This window comes from Pholcus phalangioides, unplaced genomic scaffold, assembly GCF_987345545.1.
Source record: "Pholcus phalangioides strain wild (caught in Gottingen) unplaced genomic scaffold, Ppha-v1.0 ptg000007l_1, whole genome shotgun sequence".
Lineage (NCBI taxonomy): Eukaryota > Metazoa > Arthropoda > Arachnida > Araneae > Pholcidae > Pholcus > Pholcus phalangioides.
Genome location: NW_028301600.1, coordinates 8,037,680 through 8,059,391, shown reverse-complemented (window position 1 = coordinate 8,059,391; position 21,712 = coordinate 8,037,680). Strand labels below are relative to the sequence as shown.

At 38.1% G+C, this 21,712-nt stretch overlaps 1 protein-coding gene across 1 annotated transcript; it reads left to right on the top strand.

Annotated features, from left to right (window-relative positions):
* Positions 1-20,059: 20,059 nt before the first annotated feature.
* Positions 20,060-21,359, top strand: LOC149084885 (GATA zinc finger domain-containing protein 1-like). Its single transcript, XM_089232620.1, has one exon. The coding sequence runs from the start codon at positions 20,140-20,142 to the stop codon at positions 20,902-20,904; it is 765 nt and encodes a 254-aa protein (XP_089088746.1). The 5' UTR covers positions 20,060-20,139; the 3' UTR covers positions 20,905-21,359.
* The last annotated feature ends 353 nt before the right edge of the window (positions 21,360-21,712 follow it).

Sequence of the window (21,712 nt, the reverse complement as noted above, 5' to 3'; positions counted from 1 at the left end):
AAAAAAGTTTGTATGTTTGTTTTTTTTTGACACTAAATAAAGTGTTCCAGACTCTGCCACGAAGCTGGGCTGGAAGAGATCTCGGCAACGGGATAAGTCCAGTAGCAAAGTCCTGGCGTTCATTCATTCATTGTTTATTTAATTTAACGTTAAATCCGAGTAAGTTGATAGTTTACAATGTCTGCTTTTGCTAGGTTGAATTTTGGGCAGGGATAGGTTTAAATATCTTCTTGTAAGATTTATTATTTATTTGTAATAGATTTCTGTATTCCATAGTATCAAATGAAATGAAGAAAAGATTGCTTTCACAAATATAAAAAGCGAGAAAACAGAAGTATTTCTACGCCTTTTTTTTTGTGCAATTCTTGAAAATTCTTCCATTGTGATAACAGAAATGAACCATGGAGAATATTTAGGAAAAAAAATATTGTTTTCTCTCAATTGCTGAGTTTCCTCTCTTACACATACATCTAATTTGTACTCAGTTCACACTGTTCAGTAACACTTCTACACACACTTAAGTACTCAGATACTGTATAATCAATATTTGCGGCTTCAAACTTCTTTTAAAAATTAATCTGATAATTTCATTAAAAAAATTTTATGGCACAACTACAATTCTCACGCAGCACACTACTTCCAGACCAGAATTAAATTTTTCTTCCCGGGCCATCTGCGCGCTTACAAACTGTAGCCACTGGGGCTACGTATGAAGGGAAAGACGAGTTCGTATGTGTAAAAATGTATGTGGAAGGAAAGGGTTTGACAAAATCGGTAGTTATGGTCTCATTCTCAGTCTCATCATATTCGAATTTTCGAAGGGAAAATGCCGGCAGCAACCTTCTTGTGTTAGTACTATTACGATCATGTTTCGCTGAGAAGAAAGCTCGGATGCGATAGGGTATCTTCGCTTCTGCTCGCACGGGATTGGTCGGTGCGGTTCTGCTACATGATTGACTGGACCTGTAATCGATATAATGGTTAACAAGAAGGTAAAAATTAGAAATAGAATTATGGTGTTATTTTTCAAAGTTCAGAAATAAGTAGGAGAAGTCAAAAATAAATTTAAAAATGTTTTTTTTTTTTAAAGATTATTTGAGCAAACTTTTTTGGAGTTTTTTTTTGAATTTTTTATAGAAAAAGATGGTGAAATTAAAAGAAGAAAAGTTGAGAAAATCCGATCAAATAAAATTTCTTGGAATAAAATAAGTTCAGTGAGAGCTCGCTATCGTCAGCCTTTCACTAAGATATTTCTCGCCTCGACGAGAAATTTGTCGATGATAGCTCTCCTGTCTTTTCCAGAGTCATCTTCATGATATCTTCGAAGCAAGACTTCGCAAATTCATACATTTGGAATGTAGAATTTTGACTGACCGCCGAGTCAGAAGTTCCCGTCGTGTCATCTGCGGGTGCTGCCGTAGGGGTCTCGGCATTGACTTCTGCAACCGTCTCGTTGAGCGGGCTGCTGGTGGCTGTCGGCTTCGAAGAAATTTCGAAGTTTTCTCTCACGTCCGTAGAGTTGGACTTTGTTTAGAGGTGGAATTTTTTGGGATACTTTCTGCTGGTTTTATAGAAGTTTTCGTGAAACTCGGTGGACTGAGTGCTGAAGTCCGTAGGGCTGGACTTTGATTTTTTCGTCGCCTTTTTTGGGCGATTTTCACCAAAGTTTTTCTTGGTATCAGCGCTGCTTAGTCTTTTTTGCCGGACACTACTTGACTTGACCTGAATTGAAATTTGCTCGCCGGCTCCATGGCACTAATTCTTAGGCCATTCTTCCAGACTTATAACACGGATGCCCTGCGTACGGGATCTAATATGTATGTGTAATGTGCGAATGTGAATATGTGTGTGCAATGTAAGTGGAACGAAAAAACTGACTTCTCCGGTATACAGAGAATCAAATACAGAACAGATTATGAGTACATACAGTCTTTCAAACACCATGGTATTTCTTACAAAACAGGGGAAAAACCGTTAAAATTACAAAACCAGTAATTTATTTAAAAAACCAATTAAGAACCAATTAAAAACCATCTCAGCCGTCACCAAAAAACCCCAAATAACGAGGGAGGAAAAAACCATCAACTTCACTCGACAGACATAGGCCCATATTGCCCCCCAAGAGCCAACAAGTATTTAAAACCAACAATCAACACCAAAAATTTAAAACACATTTTACCAAAACCAGAACCTCTCATAAAACAACCCACTTAAAAATCAGAGAACCACTAAAAATTTTAAAAATCCCCAAAAAGTTTCATATTAAAATTTAGAAATCCCAAAAGGATCCCTCAACTTCCCGTGTACAATTCCTTTCAAATGTCTCAGCAGTCCCACAACCCCGATCGCGAGTACGGCAAGTTGCTCTGCATTTTTCAAAAAATCATCTCTCTTCAATCAAGAGCCCTAATATTGAATTTCAACACTACGTTTCTTCACCACGGCTCCACTGGCTTTTCACCATATCATTCGGTTTACAAGGGACGAAAGAGCAAATTCATTGGTCTCCCGTACCTGATAATAATTGCCGGGTCGTAATTTACTATTTCAGAGAGGTGTCCAAACTCAGAGGTTTTTAATGCCTCGTACTGTGATTCCGCTAACTTCCTAAACTGTTCGAGGAGCAAATTTTGTCCCAGATCCCTACGTATGTCTGCATTGCGCATGTACCAACATGCACCAGTGAGTCTCCGATAAGTTTTGTTTTCAAATATCTGCAGTAGGCTCAGATTTCCCTTGCGAGCAAATGCCCAAACAAGGGAGGCATAAGTGATTGTTGGCCTAATTACACTATTATAGAGGATTAGTTTATTTTTGAGTGACAATCTACTCTGTGGAAAATATACCCTATTCAGCATACTCAAGTTTTTTATAACCTTCATTTTCACAAGCTCCGCATGTGCCTTAAAATTTAGTTTTCGATCCAAATATTTTATTTGTGGTTTAGGTCTGTTTCGATCTGCCCACCTCAAGCTGGTAATTTGGGCCGGAGGGGGGACCACATGAAGTGACACTTCTCTGAGTTCAGCACTATATCTGAGTCAGCACAATAATCCTCCACAGTTTCCTACAAATTGTCATATGCCTTTTGAAGGTCACGACAGTTTGTCAACAGCAGAACATCGTCTGCGTACTGAGAAATTAAGCCCCGCTGTGGACCAGGAAAATCATTGACATAAAGCGAAAAAAGCTGGGGGCCCAAAACACTCCCCTGGGGAACAGAAGCCCGCACCGGTCTTGAGGAGGACAGGCAATCCCCAACCCTCACCATAAACTTTGTTTTCCAGATAGCTCTCAATAAAATAAATCGTATCCGGAGGGAAACTCATTTCTATCAATTTTGCCAGCAATGTGGGATGATCAGTCCGGTCAAAGGCCCGGGAAAAATCCAGGGCCAGCGCACAAACATATTCCTTGTTATTGACTGCGTCTATTAAGAACTCCGTCGTCCTGAGGAGCTGCGTAACGCAGGAATGCTCTCTCCGGAACCCATGCTGCTCCGGCTTAAGGATTGAGTTTGTATAGCAGAAGGAGACAAGCCTAACATTATAAATCCGCTCAAAAAGTTTAGCAATATTGTTCAATAGGGAGATGGGACGATAGTTTTGTGGAAACAGAGGATTAGTATTTGGTTTATGGATGGCCCTTATCACGGCTGTTTTCCAGCAAGTGGGGAAATAATTTAATTTAATCATATAATTAAAAAGTTAGTAATCGAATCAATTACAGAATTTGGAAGAGCTTTTAAAGCAGAGTTAGATATTTTATCAATTCCTGATGCTTTTCGAGATTTAAGCTTTTTAATAAACTGAGTAACCTCAGAGTTAGTAGTCAGTGGAACAGCATGAGCCCCCGAGGGAGCAGGGAGACACGACTCCCGGAAATGATCAATTTTAGCACGTATCCGCACGGCCGTATCTCTGTCCTGAATCCCATTCGGGAAAAATTGTTTTTCAAACTGATCTGCAAATGCCTCTGCAATATCAGAGGGGGTAAAAACAATGCCACCATGTTCGCTATGAATTCTACTTGCAATTTCCCCTTTAGGTTTACAGATTCGTAGGGCCCTCCAGAGCGACCCATCCGCCAGCTCAACCTCCTCCATAAAATTTCCAAATCTTTCATTTACATACGCCCTAATGCCCTCCTTTATCGCATTTTCCATTCTTGCTAACAATCTTTTGTCGGTGACCCGCCGATACCGTTGCCATCTTTTCCTTATCCTATTTTTCTCCCTGATTCTCAGCAATAGATCGCTCGATAACCCATACTACTACTACACGATGGGGGCATGACACCCACGGTTAATGTTGAATCCAGTAATTTGTCTGTGTTACCTGACCCCCAGGAGGTGACAGCGGATCCTGGGCATGGGGATGTTGAAGGCTTTCGGGCCGTCGCGTATAAAAAACGTAAAAATAATATTCCGCCCATTGTGCTTTCTGAATGGGGTAGTCAATGGTTGAGGGACTTCGGAAATTAAGAAAATATGTGAATTTGTGCCCGAAACAAAATCGACGTCAAATTCGGTGACGGTTAGGGTTTTTTCGGAAAATGATTACAGAACGGTGACCAGGATTTGCAATGAGAAGAAATTTAGATTTCATACTTTCCAGATTAGGGAAGACAAAAATTTGAAGGTAGTGGTCAGGGGACGAAATAACCGAGGATATATCGAGTCAGGGCCTAGAGGTGGTTAAGGTATCAGTTATGAAAAATTACCGCACTGGGCAGACTCTCCCTATGTATTTGGTCGAGTTTACCCTAGAAAATAAGGATATTTTTAATCTGGTGGAGATTGCGGGCATCCCAATAAATATTGAAAGATACAAGGGAAACAAGAACACCCTTCAATGTCGGAACTGTCTCCGCCTGGGACATACCACGCATACGTGTTTCGAGGCACCTCACTGCGCTTATTGCGCGGGCCCCACGCCGGAAAAAATTGTAATAATAAGGGGAACCCTGGAATGAAAAAATGTTTTTTGTGTGATGGAGGACATTGTGGTACTTTTGGGGGATGTCCCGTGAAATTACAGCGACAAAACCAATCTAGAAATGTACGCATAATAATTCCCTCCCTGCCCTGAGACCCAGGGGTGATCTAGACGGTCGAACCTTCTCAGATGTAATAAGGGGCACAAGTTGGGCACCTTCAAAGGAATTAGGGAGTGATAAACCTGAAAATCTGTTAATAGATGATGCCAACTCCGGGATGGCTGGAGCCCCCGGTATGGAGGTGGCCCCCGGAGGAAATGCTGAGCTCCGGAAGGAGAGCGAGAGGATAAGGCCTGGAAGGCATCCACTTGACAGGGGGGACTCCCTGGCTGAGGGAGATTCCGAGCTTGCTTTGTCAAGGTGTATTGAAAATGGACGCCCAACAGAGGTTGAAGGGGCCCTTACTGGTATCTTGGAATTGGTAGAGAGGGCAGTTGTGGAGCACGTGGGGGGGGGGTGAGTTTAGGACTGCTGGTGATATTGTGGATGGGGCGCCCCCGGGCGTCGAGTCCCTTGAGCAGGAAATTAACATAGGTTGCGAGTTGGAGACAATTATTTTATCTGCTACTAAGATTACGGCAGCGTTTGTACTGACGCCTGAAATTGAAAAAAAGCTGGCTCAGCTTCTGAGCGGCCTTACTGAGATTCTCATCGCAGTATCAACTTCAAAAAATTAGTGGACAGGCGAGACTGAACCGCATGGCTGTGGGCCCTTTGACCATAATGTCCTGGAACGCAAATAGTGTAAAGAATAAGATTAGGGAGGTAGAAGAGAAATTATTCGAACTAAATGTGGATGTTTTCTTGATTCAGGAAACCTGGCTGATACCAAGTGATCGAATACGGATAAATAGGTATTCATGTGTCCGGAGGGACCGCTTACACAATAGGGGCGGGGGAATTGCAATTTTTATCAGATCGAATATACCGTTTACGACCTATGACCTGATTGATTCTGCCTCCACGGAGGCTTTGGGGGTCACGATTAGAATTAATGGTATTGATCTGAATTTGGTCTCCCTGTATAAGCCCCCCAATTATAATCTGGATTTTTAATTTGCTGTCTTTCATTTTCCAGTCGAATAAGCCAACTTTGGTTGCAGGGGACTGGAACCTGAAACACGAGGCTTGGAATAGTAACATTTCGACCGCAAAGGGCACGCCACACCTTGTATAGATAAACTGTGAATAATAACATAGATATTAACGCTCCCTTGGGCCCCACGCATTTTCCATCATTTTCTTTGTTCAGACCTGATGTGATAGACTTTGCCCTGTCAAAAAATTTTGATTCGGCCATCTCGGTGGTTACTAAGGCGGCATTGGTTTCCCCCCATAACCCCCTTTTGATCAAAGTGGATTTCCTGATCCCTCGTAGGGTGAAGTATATGTATAAAACGGATTGGGGGTCCTTCTCGGAGGATATTGCCCAAATGCCAATCTTTACCCTGTCGGACCCGACCCCCTCGGGAATAGAGGAGGGAATGGTGGCTCTAACGGATGGGATCAGTGGGGCCATTGGGCGTGCCACAACAAGAATTAAAGTTAAAGAGCACCAGTATGGGTTATCGGTGCCTGAGTGGCATGGTGGTAAGATGCTCGTCTACCATCGTGAAGGTTGTTGTTAGGGTCCCAGGTTCGAACCCAAGGGAGGATATAGATGAGATATTTTCCCTAACGAACTCGAGGCGACCACCGATAGACAGCGCCTTCCTTCCAACCCATCTCACTAATGGCAGTAAATTGCAATATAGCGATAATATGGCCAGAGTTGGTGTTTGGTATTTATCAAGTCTGATGCCACACCGTCCACGGCCTCTCCCGAGCCCACTGCAGTCTCTTCTCCACTCACAGGGGAGGGCTCAAATATTACATTTAGTCCCATATCACTCCTAACATTTTCATCTTTCGCCGGCGAGGGGCTGACTTCATGAGTCGCCCTATTTTTAGATTTATAGCCAGCACTTGCACCCTTGCCCCTTTTATTTGAACTACGTAATCGCATTCCTATGCTTTCCCGAGGGGCCACACCACGGGGATCTCTCATTTTTTCTTTTCTAAATTTTCTAGCCTCTAAATGTACACATAGCTCCCTTTTAACATTTTCTAAAAATATCACAGTACCATGAATAAGTTTAGTTTTAGACACCTCTCTATCCGAATCCTCTGAGTTTATAAAATCAGAAAATGTACTTAACAAAACATCAAAATTTACGGCCGTACAACAATCGGCGTTCTCCACGATCAAGGCCGTGTTCTGCTGAAGGTCATAATAATGACCCAACCAAGGTTGCACGAGATCAAGAAGCGCTTCCCGATCCTCGTAAAAAAATTCCTGGGTTTTAGCGCACAATAAATCAAAATTATTTTGCGGGCCCACGCCCTTAAGGGAGTCTATTGCGGGGCAAATTTTTACCATGGCGCATGAAACAACCAAATGCACTTACCTTAAGAAGATCCCCGCTAATTTTTCTCAGACATCCAGGGCCACCTCAACTTCCCAAGCCGGAGGAGCAGGCGAGCCAGGTCCACCAAGGTCAGTCGCACCGAGATGTCAGTAAATGCCACCACAACCTAAAAAACAAAGGAGGGGGAACCAAGCGATAGGTGCAACCTCAGGTGCCCCTAAAAGAGGCACCTCCCGTAGCAGCACGGCAACTCTTATTCAGCGGAGTCCTCCAACTATCACTCGGCGTCGAAGCAGTCCCAAGTCCTTACGGCAAAATCTCCACCTTCACGGCAGCAACGACGATCTCAGGAGCAGCAGAAAAATGCGACCATCACCAGCGAGATCCGGAGAGCTATATCGTGTTTTTTTCCCACCCGGACACTACTTGAAAAACTCTGATGTATAAGTATACCGAATGCGGGTTTTTGGCAGTTCCTATCTTTTTAGACACTAGCTGCCTTCAAGACCAAGGTGAAGAGAAAGACAAGGGTGTTGATGTATGTTAAAATGTGAAGTGCATGTATGTGTAAGTGGAAAATCAATTTAGAAATTTTACATGGCCTCAATATAATTTTGCCTTAACTCAACATGTCCGGACGAACTTATTAGTACTGTTATTGAAGGAAAAGTGAAAAGGGGCCCCCCGAGAACCGTGATCAACTTCGTGGTGCTCGAGCGCCATTGGTCGAATCAAGACGTTTTTTGATTGGTCGCCGTTTCAGGTTAGATAGGGAAAGAAGGGGGGTGGGGGTGGGAAAGGATGTTAGTTTGGTTAGGGGGGGGGAGGAAAGGTGACATAGGAAAGAAGAGAAGAAAGAGTTTTTTGGTGGGAGAAGTACAAATATATACAAGTGGATACAAGTGAAGTAATGTAGCAATTGTAAATGCGGAACACTTTGCCAATATGATGTCAAATTATTTTTCAGAAGGCCAAATTTATGCGACCACAGCAGTTCGTAACGTTTGGAGCCACGAGACCAGTTGAGATCAATTCATTATCTGGTAGGGAGGCAAACACCAGTTAGATTTATTTTTGAGAGTTTCTGGCTGGGTAGAAAGGGATGACCCATTTTGTTTTTATGTTTCAGAAAAATACAATATAAATCTATCGAATTCAGTAGATGATGATGTATAAGTAAAGTTCTAGTTAAGTTTTGTTATCAGGGGACTCGATCCTGAAGCGCCCAATGAGGACGTTACTATCTCTTTACAGGAAGCCGGGTTCCAGCCAATCACGACTCAGCAGATGCGTCGACGACGAGATGATTAATAAAATTAAGCGTAAGATTAAAATTTAAAGGATAAAAATCATAAAAGGGGAATGAAGAATGATGCATTCAATGAAAAGGGAAACTAGCTCAGCAAAGAGAAAACTAGCCAAGCAAAAGGAAAGTAGCCAAACAGCTAGTGTTCCGGCAACCTTCGTTTCGACCAATCCGGGCGAAGAATCGGGACTCTCGAACATTTAATGCTGATTGGTTAAAAACCGCAAAAAGAGCAAGGATGCCCATCTGTGGAGCATGAAGAGAGTTTATGTAAACTAGAAAAAGCTGTCGCCCAAGAACACTTCCCTGAGGGACCGAAGCAGTTATGTTTCTTATAGATGATAATTTGTCTCCAACTCTCACTTGGAAGGTTCTTCCAATTAAGTAATTGTAAAAGAATAAGATGAAATGTGGAGAGAATCCATAATCAATCAATCCAGGAAAGCCGCTGCAACAAATTCATAGTTTTTAAATGCTTCAGTGATAAAATCGGTAACTCTAATGAGTTGTGTGACACACGAATGCTCACGCCTGAAGCCATGTTGCTCTGAGCGAATGATCTTATTAAGTGTTAAAAAATTTTCAAATCTGGAGGCGATGATTCTTTCAAAAATTTTACTTCCATTTGATAAGTTGCTGATTGGCCTGAAAGAGCCAGGAAGCATCGGATCAGATCCTTTTTTAGGAATTGCCTTAATAATAGAATGCTTCCATGGTCTAGGAAAGTGATGAATTTTTAGTGCAGCATTAAAAATGTTTGTCAAGAAGAAAAGTATGTTTTGTGGAAGATTTTTCAAAGTTAAATTTCCAATGTAGTCAAAGCCACAAGCTTTTTTTGTGATTTTGCTTGGAGATAATCTCTGTGACCTCAATAATGTTAGTTAATTCAATGTTCTGATTATGATGATGCAAGGGCGTAGCGAGGGGGGGGGGACTTGGGGGTCTGGTCCTCCCCCCCCCGAAATGTGAGAAAATGACCGAAAAAAGGGAAAAAGATGACCAATCCATTGTTCTGTCACTTTGGTCTCCCCCCCCCCCGAACGAAATTTCTGGCTACGCCCCTGTGATGATGTAAGTGATAATGAATGAATTCAGCAACTCTTCTTCTGTGACCAATTTGGGTGTTTAAGGTCTGAACATGGTTGGGAGAGAACTGTTGTTCAAAAGTATTTGCAAAAGTTTCTGCAATTTCTTCTTCAGTTACCACGATTTCATTTTGCCCAAGTAATTTATTGACAGTGTGTGTACCTCTGGGTTTGCACACTTTCCACGCTTTCCATATGTTATTATTTTCATTGGAAGCATTTTCAATGAAATCCGTGAACCTGCCATTTACATGATGTTGAACCTCTTGTTTTATTTCTCTGTTTAACCTATTAAGTGTTATCTTATCTGAACGTCGTCCATAACGTTGCCACAGACCACGAACATGATTTTTATGCCGAATTTTTTGCAGGATTTCTTTTGGAAGACCATAATTATGTTCAGGAACAAGGATTTCAGTGGAAGAATTTTCAATCGCTTTTTGAATTGTGCTAGTGAAGTGTAAAACTGCATTATCTACCTCCTGAGCAGTTGCTGAATCAAGAGGCATAACTTGTTCATTTTGAAGAATTTCTTGGAATTTAGACCAATCAGTTCTTTTCATTATACGTCTTCTGCGTGGGTATAAAAAATTTATTTGAAAGAAGATAGGGTATGTGGTGAAGTGGGAATGTGTTTAGTAAACATATTTATTTCATGTAGAAAATTTTTGGATGATCCAAAATCTATGACATCTGGGCGATGCCTAGGAGTGGATGGAATATGTGTGGGAGTTTTAGAGGAGTGAATATTTACGAAATTGTTAAGACAAAACCTCATGAGTAATCTGCCACACCTATTTGACCCAAGGCTGTAAAATATTCCATTTTTGCAATTCCAGTCACCTCCAATGAGAACTGTCAACTTAGTACTGAATATATTATTAAGAAGTGAAATATCTAAATTATTTCTTGGAGGTTTATACACAGAACAAAAAGTCATAGTAGTTCTGTTGACACACAGGTTTATAGCTATGACCTCCATTTGTGTTGAAGGAGGGAGAGAGATTTCATGAAAGAAGAAGGAATTTCTCACATATATTGCAACCCCTCCACCCCGTCCATGTAGTCGATCCTTTCGAACACCAGTATATCCATTTATTTTAAATTGTTGGCTTTGTAGAAGCCACAACAAGTTTCACTGATCATCAAAATGTCCACTTTATTGTTGAAAAGTTCCTCTTTTAATTCATGAATTTTATTTTTGATGCCGTTGGCATTCCACGCCATCATAACTAATAGACGTGGGGGTGCTTCTCTATTTGTACTAACTATATATTGGGCAATAAAAGAATAGTAATTAAAGCTTGTAGAGCTAAATTAATTTTATGTGTTGATAAACCAGCAGCACTCAAGAATTCAGTAAAAATTTCTCTCAGCTGTTTGTATTCAGTGTAGTTCAAGATTTGATTTTTTTGTGAAGTATTATAATCAGATTGTGACCTTTCTGATATATTTTCTTGTACGGTTTCAGTACAGGGTAAGTGCTTATTGTTTACTCCTATACTATTGTCAGAAACATCATCATTTATTTCCATAGGAGTTTCAATGAGTGTGATATTTTGATCAACGTTTTCTTTATCGATTCCTGATATTGAAGTGATATTATAACGATTTGTATGTAGCATGAGTTGATTTAAGACTTCTCTAAATTTTCGCATGAATTTCTGTAAGAGTCAACTTGGCTTCTGATACAGTTTGCACCATATCCTTCCCCGAAGCAAGTGGGTGGATACCATTTCTAATAGTATTGTGTAATTCTTTTTGCTTCTCAATGTTTATTTTTACTTGTTGTTCATCTACAGCTATAGTGGGATTAATAATTTTCCATCTCTTTGTGCGAGAAGAGGGACTAATTGTGAAGATTCCAGTATTTAGTGGTGAGTCCTCTTTTCAAGTTCATTATTTTCAGAACTTTTGTTTGGGAAGTGAGTCTGTCGTTCCACCCTTGATAAATCAGGTGGCACAATTGGAACAAAAATGCGACCTCTATTTTCATTTGAAGTGGGTCTGGATGGACATCCCGAAAAACTAGAGGTATGAGGGCCACCACATTGATAGCATTTTATTTTTGTTTGGTTACCTTTATCTTTGCAAAATCGAGTTTCATGAGAGCCACTGCAAAAAGCGCAAACAGGGGCTTTCCAGAAACTAAAGAAGCGGTGACCGAACTCTTGACAGGATCTACATTGTAGTGGACCCTGTAAACCTCTGTATCTCTCAATTTGAATGCCAATATCAGCTATTTCTGTAATATTCGCAAAATTTTTATCAGATATCGGAATATCCACTAAAAATAAGGGAAGGGCTCTGCCAGTGTGGAAGTTTCTCATATAAGAGACCTTGATTGGTTTAAATTGTTTGGATTCGATGTGTGTTTTTATTTCATCAGGGTAAATATTTGCTGGCAATCCCCTGATGACAAATTTCAATGTACGTTCTCCAGCAGTCTGATAAGTGAAGTACTTAAATTGTTTTTCATCAAAGAATTTTGTAACTAACCTATAGTCGTTTTCAATGTAGACTTGAAAAATTAGTGTGTTGGTTGTTGTCTTGAATTGTGGGGGGAACTTCATATTGTTTTTTAATTATAACAAAATCTGTGAGCCATTGATCACCCCAAGAAGAGAGTACAATTTGAGGAATTCCCCTATGCCCCATCATTCTTGCATTTCCTGGAGCTCTATTTGCAGTATTAATGGGAACATTATCTTTTCCATTAGAATTTCTAGAAGGAAATTTATCATTTCTTTTCTTTTTACACTTTACAGTGATAAAGCTATTGTCATTTGTGATTCCAGACTCTGCATCATTATCAGAGGAGGGGGAATCAGGAATTGAGTTAAAGATGTGATCGTTAGATAAATTCCTATTGTTGGGAATATTTATGTCTAAATTTTGTGTTTCGTCAGGTGCAGTGGAAGTGTGCGTCAGGTGCACCACAATTTGTTTGTTGATCTTCAGGGATATTTAATAGGCTTGTTTCTGGAGAAATTTTATGTGAAGCCGCCCTAGTCATTAGTCCTTGTTTCACTGATCATACCATGACTACCTGATGAATTATCAGAACTGCTGTTGTCTGATGTTGTGGTACTTGAAGAATTATTGCTACCACTTGATGAGCTATTTTTTGACGAAGTATTATCCCCTTCAGATGTATTGTCATGCACAGAGCATGAGATGGAGGGCAGTTGATCATTTGTGTCACTGACTTCTAAATTGTTATCGTTAAGTTTATGGTCATTTACACCTGTGACCTTTTGAGTGTTGTCATCTATAGAATCCAAGGATTTTTTTCCCTTCGTTATCCCTAGAGCTATCAAAGGATTTAGTCCTATTTTTCTTTTTTTTTTTAGCTTTAGACTTTTCAACTCTAATCGAATTGCTTAGGGGGGTAGAAGTAAGTGGAGCATCATCAATTTTTTTTATAAACATAGCTGATTGCTTGTGTTTGCAAGATTCCAAATTCAGAAAATCAAAATAAGTAATTGCATCTGAGAGAAAGTTCTCAAATTTTGGTGATTTGTCCTCTTTATTAGCTGTTACCCATAAGACATAATCTGCCATGACGATAATGTCAAATTCTCTAGCCAAATTGCAATTGTCACCCCAACATGACTAAGTTCATCACCCTCAATTTTCTTTTTTTTGACAAAACCAAGCAACAATTCCTGAAATTTGTTTTTGAACGCCTTAGATTCATTAGCTTCCACGAACATAATTTTTTTACCACATCCACATCAGAGCTTGCAAAAGGGCATATTCGGTCCATATTTTACACGTATAATACCACTTACCTTGTAATTGGTAGATATATCACAAGATATCCAGAGAAGAAAGCACAAGGGGCAAATTTGGGGCAGACATAACACTGTGGGGGGGCGGCACACTGACATCATCAGAAGTGACACCTTGCTGACACACAGACACCAGGCAGGAGGAGAAAACCACTGTCGAACTTTCCAAATAGACGTAGAAAGCACCACAGCAGAAATCCACCGGTCCCACGGTAACGAAGACGTCGAAGTCCGTAGATTGAAAGATGATACAACTCCGTAGCGTTATGATACTAACGCTATCCTTGGAAATCTTCGCAATGGAGATTCAGCGAAGGAGAAAAAACACAACCGCTCTCGATGAAGGCAGCCACCAAACTCCTGTTTCTGTTTATTGCATTTCCTTTTTCTTCCATTTCCAGCAAGTGTCCGCAAACGGATAGATACTACCATAAATCTCCCTTGACTTAACGTGCAGAGTGAAACGCTGATTGGTTAAAAACTTGAAATTCAGGTTTTTTGACTAATCAGTTTTCACACTGCATGCGCTACTTCTAGGAAAACCTGGCCTTAAAGCCGGGTTTTCCTAGCAGCAGGCTTCCTTTGCCGCGTGCAACGTGAATTGCCCAGCGCGACACGCCGTCCACTCACCAGTAAGAAAAGCAGCATGACTGTTTTCCTGCAGAGCGCAATACGCCTGACGACAGCGTTTTACGTCGAGCGTGATTGGACGACTGCTTCTGGAGGAGTCAAATGCGTCGTGCGCCGCGGTTTTGCCGATATTCTCTTCACTCTTGTGTGTTTTCTTTTCCTTCCCTTCAAACCGGAGCATGCCATGGAGGAAAGAATACAAGGAGGTGATGTCAATCACGAAAATTGAAGCCGTTGTGGCAACCCTATGGGCTGACAAGTAAGGGCCCTTTCACACGGAGTGGATGCGGGTCCGGAAGAAGTTTTAACAATTGGAATATACTGCGCCTTTCAGACGAGCCGAAAAATCTCCGCACCTAGGAAATGTTCATGCGGGTCCGGACGTCGTCCGCATGTGTCAAAACCTAAGTGCGGGCTCCGCATCCGCACATAGAAGTTTTGACAATAGGTTTATTCGGAGCTATTCAGACGATGCGGATGCGGAGCGAATTCGTCCGCATCTTTGGCTACTTTTTGAAGGTGATTTTTCACGGAATTTTTTTAATTATTTGCCATAAATACCCTTAAAAACACCATATGATGGTCCCTGCTCATTAATATAATGTACCTACATACGTGTATCCCTCCGTTTCCTTCTGAGATTGAGATATAGAAACTTTAACTGCCTTTTGTCCATATTTCACAATTTTATATAATAAAACCTGTCAACAACGGCTACTGACGGGACCAAAACTATAAGCCGTTCTGTTCATTACGAATATTTAATTGACTACATACTTTAATAACTTTTAAATTTAATTTAAAAATTTTAATTTTTTTCTTTTTAAATTTTTAAAATTATTTAAAAATATGAATATCTGAAATATTATTTTAAATATTTGTTATGTTTTTAAATTTTTAATCTGTTAATTTTTTTAAACTTTAAAAAAAATACTTTTATTAAACAACGTTATCCACGTACGGTGTTCACTCAGGGCCGGATTAAGACGTTTGAACACCCTAGCGCTTGAATATTTTTGGTGGTTCCCTCGATACCTACAAGTATATTTTACTCAATATTTAGTCTGTAAACTAAAAAAAATGAAATTTTATATTTCAGAAGTGACTGATCTAAGGATGGGATTTCACTCTAAAAGGTTTATGAAAGTTATTTTATAAAACTTGAAAAAAGCAACTAATAAATTGCAAGTGCAACCGATAAATTTATTAGTTGCTTTTTTAAAAGAATTATTATAAAATTTTTATAGTGTAATCCGTACTTGAGGCCGGGATTATACTATAATGTTTTGTAAAAGATCTTTTATAAAAGTTAAAAAATTCAACCAATAGGCGCATCGGTTGCATTCAAGCAAATGCAACCGGTGATCTTAATGGTTGAATTTTTCACGTTTTATCAAAGAGCTTTTACAAAACTTTTATAGTGTAATCCCAGCCTAAGACAGAATTGTGATGTGAATATTTCTAAGCACAGACATTTTGAAAGTCCCAACCCCTCCTATTTTTTTATACTTGCAAATTCTTTGATATTTGCTGAATTTTTTTTTTTTTTTTTGGAACATCGAATGTTTTGGATGTTTTTGGATTGGATTTTTCGAACATTGGATGTGTTTTTGGAATTTTCTTTCATATTTTTTCGAAAAGACAGATTTTTTTTCAAAATTTTTTGAAAATATTTTAAGATATTTTCTCCCATCGACTACTTGTGAGGATCGGAATGGAGGCATCTTTAGGCTCAATGATAAAAACCACCAAAGAATGCCTCTAGGCTGCCTATGGGCACTGAATCAGGGGTGAAGGAGAAAAATAATTACAAAAATTGCGAAAAAACAGTTTTTATGCACGATTTTCGAACTAAAGATGCGGGCGATTCGTCCGCATCTTCAGCGCTCGTTTGAAAGGGTATGCGGACCCGCATCCGCATCCGCTCCGTGTGAAAGGGGCCTAAGCCCAAACAAACCACTCTTTTCCCTATACTTAACATGTGTTTTGCCGGATCGAATTCTTTTAAAATATTAATAACTAAATAAATTTAAGCACCATGACTGTTTAATGCATCTTCAGGTAATCTACATGATCCAATAAAGGAGAAAGATAAAAGTTTATCCTTGTATAAGGGGTTTTTATATTTTTAATTTATTTTTGAAAGGGGTAGATCATTTTTCCCTCTCAAATCGTCACAAGTTTTTAGTTCAGTGCCTTCAATTTATTTTAAAAATTCGATGTATCACATTAATTTCTATGGAAATATGATTAATTAAAATAATATGAAGCTCCAATAAAATGCAATTTTCATATTTTTTTCTTTTAGCTGTTTATTTTGCCTTTTTGTTTCGTTCATCATTATCATAGATCCGGCACATTTCGAAAGTGTTTCCGGCCCGTGGGCGCTCGTCTTAAGCTTTACATGAGGAAGTTTGATTTCTGAATCAATCCTGAGGTGCTCGAGCACCTTCTGACAGGGCCATAGCTAGGATTTTTGCCACCCGGGACAAACAGCATTTTGCCGCCCCCGTGCCTCAAAGTACTGGAAGTGCTCGAGTGTCCTCCGCCACTGTGTATTTATGGTTTTGCTGCCTGTAGGCTGTACAAATTTCGCCACCCTTCTTCCGTTCCACTCTCATATTCTTGAATATGTATGATTGAAATATATGCCGCCCATCCGAACCTTCCGCTATGTAGATGTAGTATTGAGAAAAAAAATATTAAAAATAAAAAACTTTTTTTACGAGCCGCGATAAGTCATCTCTCTGGCCTATAGTATTTAGGAAAATAATCACTTGGGCTGTTTTTTCCCCTCTTCATTTTGTACCTATTACTTTGCTTTTAAAGTGGTATGTGTACGAAAATTTGACAAAAAACAGTTTCGAATTGAATTTGAAATCTAAAATTGTCTGTGCTCGAGTTTTTGTTGTTCTACCTGGACTGGAAGTATTTCTACAATATGTTAATATAAACAGTTGAAAGGCATTATGTATGCTAATGTTTTGCATATATAATGTTTTTCGCAAAAAAAAAAGTCAGATTTTTTCAAACACCGCTTGTTCAAGTGTCTTTAAACATTGTGTCTCTCTCAGCACTGAGGTATTACATGCTTTGGCATAATTTTTTTAAAAATTAAAATGCCGAGAAGGAATTTTGGGGCACAAGATATGGGTAAATTTTGATTATTTTTGCAAAAGGTTCCATGTTGTTGAAGTTAATATTCGAAAACAAATAACAACTAAAATTGTAAAAGCTCTCGTTCGATTGTATAAATACATCCATATAATTTGAGGGGAAAAAATCGAGTTCCCAAAGTAAATAGAAAATTTTTAAATGATTTTTAAAAACGGGGATGTTTCTCATAGGAAAGCATGGGAAGCCAGGGTTTGTTTGGGCTTACTTGGTCCCTTTAACAGAGCGATCACTGGCTTCATCTGGCAACCCAGATTCCCCATGCTTTCTCAACGGGCGCGCTGGTCGCGTCACCTCCTAATTGAGTCGCGCAAATTCAGTCACGTGCAGCGTTCGCGGGTGGGCGGGACCCGAGTGAGATGACGTCAACACACCCCACGCGTAGCGAGGGGATGCGCATATTCGAACGCGTTTCAAGTGCACGAGCGTTTTCAAAAGGAAACGATTTCGGGGCCTGCAAACTTGGCATTTGGGAGGTTCCTGGAGCCTGGATCAGGGGCGTCGGAAGTGTTTCGAACCTGTGGGTGCTCGTCTTGAGTTCCATATAGGAAATTTCGATTTCTGAATCAATTCTGTGGGTGCTCGGACCTGTTTTACAAATTCTCGTGGGTGCTCGAGCACCCACAGCACCCCCGGCTCCGACGCCACTGGCCTGGATATTATATATTGGTCAGTAAAGTTTACATTAATGAAGGCATAACATTAATTAAAATATAAAGTACGGGAGTGCGCTGAAAAATATATTAAAATACCGAATACCGTATATAAAAACGTGAACACAAAGAAATAAAAAATCAGCATTGATGACCATTCGAAATTAATGAATAATTAAAAACTATTGAAAATTCAGATTTTTCTGATAAATTATTCCTTAAAATAACATAAATAATGAATTTACATAAATTAATGAAAACTATTTACATAAATTAATGAAAACTATTTACATAAATTAATGAAAACTATTTACATAAATTAATGAAAACTATTTACATAAATTAATGAAAACTATTTACATAAATTAATGAAAACTATTTACATAAATTAATGAAAACTATTTACATAAATTAATGAAAACTATTTACATAAATTAATGAAAACTATTTACATAAATTAATGAAAACTATTTACATAAATTAATCGAAATTGAAAATAGATAAACATTAACGTAAATTTAGGAGGGATAAAAATTTTAATGAAAATTCAGGGTTTATGAAAATTAATGAAAATATAGAATTTAAGAAAATTCAAAATTTAGAATGAATCACAATAAAATTAAAGATTATTATATAATTAACAGAAATTAGAATGAACGAATATTCCGAAATTAATGGAATTTAATTGATGGAATTTTTCCGAAATTAATTTCCGATATTAATCCCATAATGAATGAAAATTTGGAACTTGTGGAAAGTTAAAACAAATGAAAGGATTGATCATAATTAAAAATTAATAAATAATTCCAAAACTGCTGGAAATTCATGTTTAATGGAAAACAACTAGATTAATGAAACACCAGAATTAGTGAAATTAATAATTAAATTTCAGATTTAATGAAATATTATTCCTCTATCGATCGATAAAATATCATAATTAATGAATATTCGAAATTAAAGCCGAATTCAGAAATTTAATGGGAAATATTTCGTAGGCTATTAAAAAAATAAAAGTGGATTTTTTCTCTAAAGACTAATAAAAATTATGGATGCATAAAAATTAATTAAAATTCAGAATTAATGACAATTTATAAAATTTGGAAACAATCACAAAATTAGTGAAAATTCGGTGTATCAATGAAAATCCTGAAATTAATGAATTCCATAATGAATTAATAAATTAATGAATTCCATAATGAATTAAGAAATTAATGAATTCCATAATGAATTAAGAAATTAATGAATTCCATAATGAATTAAGAAATTAATGAATTCCATAATGAATTAAGAAATTAATGAATTCCATAATGAATTAAGAAATTAATGAATTCCATAATGAATTAAGAAATTAATGAATTCCATAATGAATTAAGAAATTAATGAATTCCATAATGAATTAAGAAATTAATGAATTCCATAATGAATTAAGAAATTAATGAATCTCATACTGAATTTTGAAATTAATGAATCTCAAAATTAATTCCGAAATTAAAAATAACTCCATAATGAAAGAAAATTTAGAGCTAATGAAAAGTCAAAACCTTGGAACGAACAATAATATTTAATAAAAACTCAGAACGAAATAAAATAATTCAGGAATTAATTAAAGAGATAATTGATAATACCGTGGTTATGTAAATAACGTTGATATTAAACAACATTTTTCATAAGAGAATGCGAACTATCAAAATGACGGTTTGATTTTTAAAAAACCCCTACCGAATACGAAGAATCGTGTCGCTAGGAAAACACAAACGCGTAGCGTGATTATGTAACACGTTTCTGTCGGCGCGAAATGGTCCAATTCAGTTCACGCTGCGCAAAAGACCTATTCCTATAAAAAATAGGAATGGATATAAATTATAGGAAAACCCGGCTTAAAGTATTGTTACACTCTCGACGTTCTAGAAAAAGGAAATACGGGTCGTATGGTCATATTGCATTGATGCATTCAAATCCGCCCTAAAGCCCTAGGTAAGTATAAACGACGTATAATGTCTAATGTGTTGAATTTGTTTTATTTATGATATATTTTTGAAAAGAACAAGGTTTTGAAGTTTAGCGACGCTATACCTCGGTTGAAGCAGTCAGATGGTAAGATTTTTACGCACGAATATGCCATTCGGTGCAAAGCCTAAATGCTATATATGTAAAAGCAATACGTCAATTCTATGGAGAAGAAATGAGGACGGGAGTGTTATATGCAACAATTGCTCTTTGAGAACAGCAACGATTAATAAACACAAGGATAACGCAAGTGAATGTCCGTTCACGTTTCGAAAGAGTACTCGGGTCAAAAGTTCAACAGTTAAACAACAAGCTAAAGCTGGTGGCAGTAATGGAGCTAGTGTTGCATCAAAAATCAAGAATCGAAGGCTGGCTGTAAGAAAAATATGCTCCCGCACTCCAAATCCAATCCTTATTCCCAGCACCAGTTCATCCATGTGCTACAGAGGATCCTATCTTCAAATTGGGGATGTTGTATCACTCGTCGATTTCGAGGAAGGTGTATTTTATGCTTTAATTAAAGGGTTTTTAGAAGACCAGTACTGTGAAAAGTATGCAATGATAACCTGGCTGATACCAACAACAAAGAGTCCTAAAGACGGTTTCGATTTGAAAACATATCTTCTTGGACCAGAGGATGAGAATCCGTATAAACTTGAATTTCTACAGTTTGTTTGCCATTGTAATTTAGATTACTTTTTTGCTCGAGACATCACTTATCCCTTGTGGCCTCCTAAACCAGAGTTTGATGTCATGTTGACAAGATCTGGACCACAAATGATTCCACACAAGGAGAAAGAGAAGTCATTACCATACCTGGGTCCTCGACCTTTTGCTGCTGAATGTTAAAAAGATATTCTTTTCCTCATAAATGCAATTTATATTTAGTTAAGTATTCTGTAATTTCTTGTTGGTTTTTGTAAAAACATATCATTATCTTCTTGGACCAGAGGATGAGAGCCCAAAAAAATTGAATTTTTAGTCTTGCCATTGTAATTTGGATTATTTTTTGCTCGAGACAGCTTATCCCTTGTGAACTCCTAAACTAGAGAGTTTGATGTTATGTTAACAAGATCTGAACTGCAAATTATTCCACACAAGAAGAAAGAAGTCATTGCCATACGTGCGTCCTCATCCATTTGTTGCAGAATTTTAATTAACTGTCAATTCATTTGAACTTTTTTTTTTCAGTGTATAAATAGCATAGACATGTTTGTGTTTGATGGAAAATTGTTTTCCCCACATTAAAAAAAGATTTCGAAGAGAACAAATATTCCAGAAATAAAAATTACTAAGTGTTATAATTTTTTTTCTGATAAATACAATGAATATTTAGGTATGTTATTTTTCTGTAATTTTTTTGATTTTTTAATTTCTAGATACAGTGGAACCTTTATGAAACCTCAAGAGATTTCCATTATAACCATACCATTTGGCACTTTTTTTATCTTGGCAAATTTTCTTGGAGTCATACATAAGCACGACTGACTCAGCAGCCATAGTGGAAGTAGTAGTTATATGTAAACTTAGAGTTGTGCCAAAGGTGTGCAGAAAGAAACAAGTCAAAATGTACTAATTCAGTGTTGAAAATGGGTGGTATGAGTATAACAAATGAGTAACTCTTTTGAGCATTACCAGCTCTGCAGTCGCAAGCACT

What these genes read in the sequence shown, in the direction of transcription:
- LOC149084885 (XM_089232620.1), top strand. Translation starts at nt 20,140, where the DNA reads ATGGTAAGATTTTTACGCACGAATATGCCATTCGGTGCAAAGCCTAAA.